Here is a 9,693-nt window from a genome sequence, read left to right as displayed (position 1 = left end):
TTGATTTGCATTGTAACTACACTACACTGTAACTACGCTACACTATAACCACACCATAACTACACTACGCTGTAACTACACTACACTATAACTACACCAGCACTACACTACCCTGTACCTACACTGTTACTACCCTGTAACTACACTGTTACTACCTTGTAACTACACTGTAACAACACCATGCAAAGTGCATACAGTGGGTGATGTCATCAGCACTCTGCCTTCAAGTCTCCGGAAAGCGTGTGTTTTGCGAGCGAGAGGCACCTTTCATTATAACGTTGGAGGAAATACTTTCCTAGCATGTGAGGAACGTGCTTGCTGGCCTCGTAAATGTTAACCAGCTAACTAAGAATTTTTTTGTTGGGCTACAGTTACGCTAACCCATTTGCAATCCTTTTAGCTGTGCTTGCTAGCTTGCCGGCTAGCTACAGAGGTTAGCTGGCTAGTTAGCTACAGTAGTTGGCTACTGCCATGAAGTTGTTGTTGTGTTATCATATTTAGCCTGTTCCATCATTTGCAGAATGCATACATTAGAATATAGAGCGGGAGAAGGGAATATAACTGCACTGTAACTACACTACACTATAACCACACCATAACTCCACTATAACTACCTGCTGTTAGACAGTGGACACACTGTGGACACATTTAAATGTAGATGCATGACACGTTTGGAATCCCATGATTAGAACTCTATGATCAGAATACAACAACTGCTTTAACTGTTATGTCTAGACACAGCCTCAGACTACAATAAGGATTACACAATCTGTCTCTGTTCAGTTCTCTTCTGTCCCACGGACATAAAGAATAAGTTCTTGACTACTTGTCCTTTAGATATAAAGGATCAGTCCTTGACTACTTGTCCTTTGTATTGTTGGTTCCCAGGTGGAGGCTATGAAGATTGGAGCGAAAGAGATGAAGAGAGCTTACAAGGATGTGAAGACTGATCAGATAGAAGTAACTAATTTAATGTGTTGATATCAGTTCTCTCACATTATACGCTGTGGAGCTTCTTCATCGTGTGTGATGTGGTGTAGGACCTACAGGATCAGCTGGAGGATATGATGGAGGATGCCAACGAGGTTCAGGAGTCTCTGAGTCGCAGCTACGGAACTCCTGACATAGATGAGGATGACCTGGAAGCAGGTAGGGGTGTGGATATAACAGCAGGTAGGGTAGGGGTGTGGATATAACAGCAGGTAGGGTAGGGGTGTGGATATAACAGCAGGTAGGGTAGGGGTGTGGATATAACAGCAGGTAGGGTAGGGGTGTGGATATAACAGCAGGTAGGGTAGGGTGTGGATATAACAGGGTAGGGTGGGGTGTGGATATAACAGCAGGTAGGGTAGGGGTGTGGATATAACAGCAGGTAGGGTAGGGGTGTGGATATAACAGCAGGTAGGGTAGGGGTGTGGATATAACAGCAGGTAGGGTAGTGGTGTGGATCTAACAGCAGGTTGGGGTGTGGATCTAACAGCAGGTAGGGGTGTGGATATAACAGCAGGTAGGGTAGGGGTGTGGATCTAACAGCAGGTAGGGGTGTGGATCTAACAGCAGGTAGGGTAGGGGTGTGGATATAACAGCAGGTAGGGTAGGGGTGTGGATCTAACAGCAGGTAGGGATGTGGATCTAACAGCAGGTAGGGATGTGGATCTAACAGCAGGTAGGGGTGCGGATCTAACAGCAGGTAGGGGTGTGGATCTAACAGCAGGTAGGGGTGTGGATCTAACAACAGGTAGGGGTGTGGATCTAACAGCAGGTAGGGATGTGGATCTAACAGCAGGTAGGGGTGTGGATCTAACAGCAGGTAGGGGTGTGGATCTAACAGCAGGTAGGGGTGTGGATCTAACAGCAGGTAGGGGTGTGGATCTAACAGCAGGTAGGGGTGTGGATCTAACAGCAGGTAGGGTAGTGGTGTGGATCTAACAGCAGGTAGGGTAGGGGTGTGGATCTAACAGCAGGTAGGGGTGTGGATCTAACAGCAGGTAGGGATGTGGATCTAACAGCAGGTAGGGGTGTGGATCTAACAGCAGGTAGGGATGTGGATCTAACAGCAGGTAGGGATGTGGATCTAACAGCAGGTAGGGATGTGGATCTAACAGCAGGTAGGGGTGTGGATCTAACAGCAGGTAGGGATGTGGATCTAACAGCAGGTAGGGGGTGTGGATCTAACAGCAGGTAGGGTAGTGGTGTGGATCTAACAGCAGATAGGGTAGGGGTGTGGATCTAACAGCAGATAGGGTAGGGGTGTGGATCTAACAGCAGGTAGGGTAGTGGTGTGGATCTAACAGCAGATAGGGTAGGGGTGTGGATCTAACAGCAGGTAGGGTAGGGGTGTGGATCTAACAGCAGGTAGGGGTGTGGATCTAACAGCAGGTAGGGATGTGGATCTAACAGCAGGTAGGGGTGTGGATATAACAGCAGGTACGGATGTGGATCTAACAGCAGGTAGGGGTGTGGATCTAACAGCAGGTAGCGGTGTGGATCTAACAGCAGGTAGCGGTGTGGATCTAACAGCAGGTAGGGGTGTAGATCTAACAGCAGGTAGGGGTGTGGATCTAACAGCAGGTAGGGGTGTGGATCTAACAGCAGGTAGGGGTGTGGATCTAACAGCAGGTAGGGGTGTGGATCTAACAGCAGGTAGGGGTGTGGGTCTACAGCTGGTTGATGTTGTATGTTGTCAGCGCTAGATGCCCTAGAGGATGATGTTGTGTGTTGTCAGAGCTGGATGCCCTAGGGGATGAGTTGTTGCTGGATGATGACAGTTCCTACCTGGATGAGGCTTCCTCTGCCCCCTCCATCCCAGAGGGCATACCCAACGACAGTAAAACCAACAAGGTAAGACACAGCCCTTGCCTGCACAGAGCCCTGACCTCAACCCATTGAACACCTTTGTAATGAAATGGAACACCAACTGCAAGCCAGGCCTAATTGCCCAACATCAGTGTCCGACCTCACTAATGCTCTTGTGGCTGAATAGAAGCAAGTCCCCGCAGCAATGTTCCAACATCTAGTGGAAAGCCTTCCCAGAAGAGTGGAGGCTGTTATAGCAGCAAACTGGGACCAACTCCATATTAATGACCATGATTTTGGAATGAGATGTTCAATCAGCAGGTGTCCACATACGTTTGGTCATGTAGTGAACTTATTCAGTGCATTTCGAAAGTATTCAGACCCCTTGACTTTTTCCACATTTTGTTACGTTACAGCCTTGTTCTAAAATGGAATCAATAAAAAAAAAATCTAATCAATCTACACACATTATCCCGCAATGACAAAGCAAAAATAGGTTTTTAGACATTTTAGCAAATGTATTAAAAATAGCAGCCTTTACTCAGTACTTTTTTGAAGCACCTTTGGCAGTGATTACAGCCTTAGGTAGTCTTAGGTATGATGCTACAAGCTTGGCACACCTGTATTTGGGGAGTTTCTCCCATTCTTCTCTGCAGATCCTTTAAAGCTCTGTCAGGTTTGATGGGGAGTGTCACTGCACAGATATTATAAGGTCTCTCCAGAGATGTTTGATCTGGTTACCCATCGCTCCAGTCTGAGGTCCTGGGCGCTCTGGAGCAGGTTTTCATCAACGATCTCTGTACTTTGCTCCGTTCACCTATCCCTCGATCCCGACTAGTCTCCCAGTCCCTGCCGCTGAAAAACATCCCCACAGTATGATGCTGCCACCACCATGCTTCACTGTAGGGATGGTGCCAGGTTTCCTCCAGACGTGACACTTGGCATTCAGGCCAAAGAGTTCAATCTTGGTTTCATCAGACCAGAGAATCTTGTTTCTCATGGTCTGAGAGTCCTTTAGGTGCCTTTTGGAAAACTTTTTACTGAGGAGTGGCTTCCGTCTGGCCACTCTACCATAAAGGCCTGATTGAGGGGAACTCTGGAGCTCTGTCAGAGTGACCATCGGGTTCTTGGTCACCTCCCTGTCCAAGGCCCTTCTCCCCACGATTGCTTAGTTTGGCCGGGCGACCAGCTCTAGGAAGAGTCTTGTTGGTTCTACACTTTTTCCATTTAAGAAGGATGGAGGCCACTGTGTTCTTGGGGACCTTCAATGCTGCAGAAATGTGTTGGTACCCTTCCCCAGATCTGTGCCTCGACACAATCATGTCTCGGAGCTCTACGTACAATTCCTTCGACCGCATGGCTTGATTTTTGCTCTGATATATATATATATATATATATATATATACTGTCAACTGTGGGACCTTATATAGACAGGTGTGTGCCTTTTTCCAAATCATGTCCAATCAATTGAATTTTCCACAGGTGGACTCCAATCAAGTTGTAGAAACATCTCAAGGATCATCAATGGAAACAGGATGCACCTGAGCTCAATTTCAAGTCTCATAGCAAAGGGTCTGAATACTTATGTAAATAAGTCATTTCTGTTTTTAAAAACCTGCATTCGCTTTGTCATTACGAGTTATTGTGTGTAGATTGAGGAACATTTTTTATTTAATCAATTTTAGAATAAGGCTGTAACAAAACAAAATGTGGAAAAAGTGAAGGGGTCTGAATACTTTCCGAATGCGCTGTACTTCAATTCATTTTTTAAACTGGTTACCCCAGCTACCTTCATACTAGTCAGCTACCTTCATACTAGTCAGCTACCTTCATACTAGTCAGCTGCCTTCATACTAGTCAGCTACCTCCATACTAGTCAGCTACCTTCATACTAGTCAGCTACCTTCATACTAGTCAGCTACCTTCATACTAGTCAGCTACCTTCATACTAGTCAGCTACCTCCATACTAGTCAGCTACCTTCATACTAGTCAGCTACCTTCATACTAGTCAGCTACCTCCATACTAGTCAGCTACCTTCATACTAGTCAGCTACCTTCATACTAGTCAGCTACCTTCATACTAGTCAGCTACCTTCATACTAGTCAGCTACCTTCATACTAGTCAGCTACCTTCATACTAGTCAGGTACCTTCATATTAGTCAGCTACCTTCATACTAGTCAGCTACCTTCATACTAGTCAGCTACCTTCATACTAGTCAGCTACCTTCATACTAGTCAGCTACCTTCATACTAGTCAGCTACCTTCATACTAGTCAGCTACCTTCATACTAGTCAGCTACCTTCATACTAGTCAGCTACCTTCATACTAGTCAGCTACCTTCATACTAGTCAGCTACCTTCATACTAGTCAGCTACATTCATACTAGTCAGCTACCTCCATACTAGTCAGCTACCTTCATACTAGTCAGCTACCTTCATACTAGTCAGCTACCTTCATACTAGTCAGCTACCTTCATACTAGTCAGCTACCTTCATACTAGTCAGCTACCTTCATATTAGTCAGCTACCTTCATACTAGTCAGCTACCTTCATACTAGTCAGCTACCTTCATACTAGTCAGCTACCTTCATACTAGTCAGCTACCTTCATACTAGTCAGCTACCTTCATACTAGTCAGCTACCTTCATACTAGTCAGCTACCTTCATACTAGTCAGCTACCTCCATACTAGTCAGCTACCTTCATACTAGTCAGCTACCTTCATACTAGTCAGCTACCTTCATACTAGTCAGCTACCTTCATACTAGTCAGCTACCTTCATACTAGTCAGGTACCTTCATATTAGTCAGCTACCTTCATACTAGTCAGCTACCTTCATACTAGTCAGCTACCTTCATACTAGTCAGCTACCTTCATACTAGTCAGCTACCTTCATACTAGTCAGCTACCTTCATATTAGTCAGCTACCTTCATACTAGTCAGCTACCTTCATACTAGTCAGCTACCTTCATACTAGTCAGCTACCTTCATACTAGTCAGCTACCTTCATACTAGTCAGCTACCTTCATACTAGTCAGCTACCTTCATACTAGTCAGCTACCTTCATACTAGTCAGCTACCTTCATACTAGTCAGCTACCTTCATACTAGTCAGCTACCTTCATACTAGTCAGCTACCTTCATACTAGTCAGCTACCTTCATACTAGTCAGCTACCTTCATACTAGTCAGGTACCTTCATACTAGTCAGCTACCTTCATACTAGTCAGCTACCTTCATACTAGTCAGCTACCTTCATACTAGTCAGCTACCTTCATACTAGTCAGCTACCTTCATACTAGTCAGCTACCTTCATACTAGTCAGCTACCTTCATACTAGTCAGCTACCTCCATACTAGTCAGCTACCTTCATACTAGTCAGCTACCTTCATACTAGTCAGCTACATTCATACTAGTCAGCTACCTCCATACTAGTCAGCTACCTTCATACTAGTCAGCTACCTTCATACTAGTCAGCTACCTTCATACTAGTCAGCTACCTTCATACTAGTCAGCTACCTTCATACTAGTCAGCTACCTTCATACTAGTCAGGTACCTTCATATTAGTCAGCTACCTTCATACTAGTCAGCTACCTTCATACTAGTCAGCTACCTTCATACTAGTCAGCTACCTTCATACTAGTCAGCTACCTTCATACTAGTCAGCTACCTTCATACTAGTCAGCTACCTTCATACTAGTCAGCTACCTTCATACTAGTCAGCTACCTTCATACTAGTCAGCTGCCTTCATACTAGTCAGCTACCTCCATACTAGTCAGCTACCTTCATACTAGTCAGCTACCTTCATACTAGTCAGCTACCTTCATACTAGTCAGCTACCTTCATACTAGTCAGCTACCTCCATACTAGTCAGCTACCTTCATACTAGTCAGCTACCTTCATACTAGTCAGCTACCTTCATACTAGTCAGCTACCTTCATACTAGTCAGCTACCTTCATACTAGTCAGCTACCTTCATACTAGTCAGCTACCTTCATACTAGTCAGCTACCTTCATACTAGTCAGGTACCTTCATATTAGTCAGCTACCTTCATACTAGTCAGCTACCTTCATACTAGTCAGCTACCTTCATACTAGTCAGCTACCTTCATACTAGTCAGCTACCTTCATACTAGTCAGCTACCTTCATACTAGTCAGCTACCTTCATACTAGTCAGCTACCTTCATACTAGTCAGCTACCTTCATACTAGTCAGCTACCTTCATACTAGTCAGCTACCTTCATACTAGTCAGCTACCTTCATACTAGTCAGCTACCTTCATACTAGTCAGCTACCTTCATACTAGTCAGCTACCTTCATACTAGTCAGCTACCTTCATACTAGTCAGCTACCTTCATACTAGTCAGCTACCTCCATACTAGTCAGCTACCTTCATACTAGTCAGCTACATTCATACTAGTCAGCTACATTCATACTAGTCAGCTACATTCATACTAGTCAGCTACCTTCATACTAGTCAGCTACCTTCATACTAGTCTTTTGGGGCTTGTGGGTGTCCTAGAGCAAAACAGCCAATATGTTCGGGCGAGCCCCACCTTTCCATAGAGGGGCTACTAGTATGTAGCCCAAATCGTTCGTACGCTGCAGATGAATTTGTGAGAAGAGCGGTTTTCGGAACGTCTCATGGTCTGACAAACACCTCTCTAGCTCTGTCTCCTTTCACCACAGATGCAGAATGCCGACATCGGTTGATGCGGTGGGTTGAGACGGAGCCCAGGCTAAAAAAACATATCTCTAGCTTGAACTGACTGATATGTCATTGTTATTTTGTATTATGCTAATTATTTCAGCAGGGGTGCGGACATTGACTCTAGGGGTTTTTTAACACATATTTTCTTGTTTTTTCAGGATGGCGTTCTGGTGGATGAGTTTGGTCTGCCACAGATCCCTGCTACATAAAACTACAGATCCCTGCTACATAAAACTACAGATCCCTGCTACACTTTTATATGTAGAGTAACATTTCTACATTACAATGATCTGACCTGAGAACAGGTTACATAACTTACTACCACTGTATTACTAAGGTATTGATGCTGTTTTGGAGATGAGTTTATAGTGTTACCGATAGGGTTTACATTTATCTAAAGCCATCCCTTTAAACTTGGTGTACCTTTAATTAGAATGTTCTCAACAGACTCAGTGGAATATATGGAGAGAAGGTTCAGAGTATTAGGGATCAATGACAGGAAGCCATGGAAATACATACATTTCTTTCCTTTTCCAATTGGTAGATTTTAAAATGCTCTGATCTTGTATATTATTTAGGGTTAGGAAAGTAAAATCAGGTTTGGAGTGCCTTTACGCACTAAATATATTGGTGAATCAAAACTACAGTGGTTTGATTCATCCTAAAAGTTGTCATATACAGTTGTTCAATCCATGAAGTATTGGAAGGGGAGAAAAGTGTACAGTAGGGGTTGGCCAGTAGTCCTTTAAAACTATCCTAATAATCATCACTAATCGTGGAACTGTGATGACAACGGTCCAGTCGTCTTGAACCGTGCACCAGGCTCCAGGTATCAACTGCTATGTGTGCTCTGCGTTCCATAATGATTCACATCATAGGCGAAATGACCACGGGGGGTAGGGGACATGTCCCCCCCAACATTCAGAACAGGTCAATTCGTGTCACCCACACAACCCCCAATCATTTCTTTAAATAAAAAATAAATGATTCTAGGCCATGTTTTTTAAAATGTTTTTTAAAAATCGCCCTTGATTCAAATAGGCTACAGGTCCCAAATTATTGCACAACTTGTAAAACATTAGCTTAATATGGTCCACTATTGCTAGCGTCCCTCAGGAACAACCACACCAACATGACAGAGGGAAGAAAGGTCCACTAACAATGGAATGGAATGATGCCACGTGTCAGGAAACTAACACTAAAGAGACAGTTATACATATACACCACCGTTCAAAAGTTTGGGGTCACTTAGAAATGTCCTTGTTTTTTAAAGAAAAGCACAATTTTGGTCCATTAAAATAACATAAAATTGATCAGAAATACAGTGTAGACATTATTAATGTTGTAAATGACAATTGTAGCTGGAAACGGCAGATTTTTTAATGGAATATCTACAGTGTATATAGTCTAGAACAGGGCTATTCAACTATACTGAACAAAAATGCATATTTCAGTTGACTAGTTTTTGTGCAGAAGTCTCTCTCCTTCCTATCAGTAGAGAATGGGCCCCTATAATAAACTGCACCACCTCTGTGGGGACTTAAACTCATCAAATCTTGTTGCAAAGTTAGCTTTCAGTTTATCTAAAACTCCGATATCAAGGGATCTGTACTGATGACTGAATGTGGACTGAATGTGGTGCAGTGTAGGGAAATGGAGTGTTGAATAGCCCTGGCCTACACTTCCTTCTGAACTTCTAACATAAGTGAGGTGGGTGTGGCTTCGTGACTGATCTCAGCAGCAGCTGCTCACCAACACGGTTGCTACGCCACCAAAACATGTGGGTGTCTGCTATCGGCGTTAACGCTTCATCTGATTGAATCTAGGCCTGTATTTTTAATGCTTGATCTGATTGAATCTAGGCCTGTATTTTTAATGCTTGATCTGATTGAATCTAGGCCTGTGATTTTAACGCTTGATTTGATTGAATCTAGGTCTGTGTTTTTGACAACTCCATTGTTTCCATTGTCAAGCCAACCATTTGGCGTGCCAGGGAGATAGCATGATAGCACAAACAGATTGGCACTCAGGCTACCCACCCCCTCCTCAGTAAGTATTGTCCTGTTCAGTATTAATTAGCCTGTACTAATATAACAGTGATGACCGAAAACATTGGTCCAGATATTAGGAACATTCCTTCCTGTCTGTAAGATGTGTGTTGGTTTTTGGAAACCAATGTAATAA

General features: G+C 43.8%; 1 protein-coding gene across 1 annotated transcript in view; it reads left to right on the top strand.

Moving 5' to 3' along the window:
* Window positions 1-8,797, top strand: part of LOC112217282 (charged multivesicular body protein 5) — a gene marked incomplete in the record, with an annotated part of 43,294 nt that extends 34,497 nt beyond the window's left edge. The window contains 4 exon segments of the mRNA XM_042329285.1: window positions 889-960; window positions 1,041-1,149; window positions 2,726-2,841; window positions 7,668-8,797. Coding sequence (XP_042185219.1) covers window positions 889-960; window positions 1,041-1,149; window positions 2,726-2,841; window positions 7,668-7,718 — 348 coding nt within the window.
* Window positions 8,798-9,693: the final 896 nt, after the last annotated feature.

This window comes from Oncorhynchus tshawytscha, linkage group LG10 (genome assembly GCF_018296145.1).
Source record: "Oncorhynchus tshawytscha isolate Ot180627B linkage group LG10, Otsh_v2.0, whole genome shotgun sequence".
Lineage (NCBI taxonomy): Eukaryota > Metazoa > Chordata > Actinopteri > Salmoniformes > Salmonidae > Oncorhynchus > Oncorhynchus tshawytscha.
This window is presented reverse-complemented; position numbering and strand designations above follow the sequence as displayed.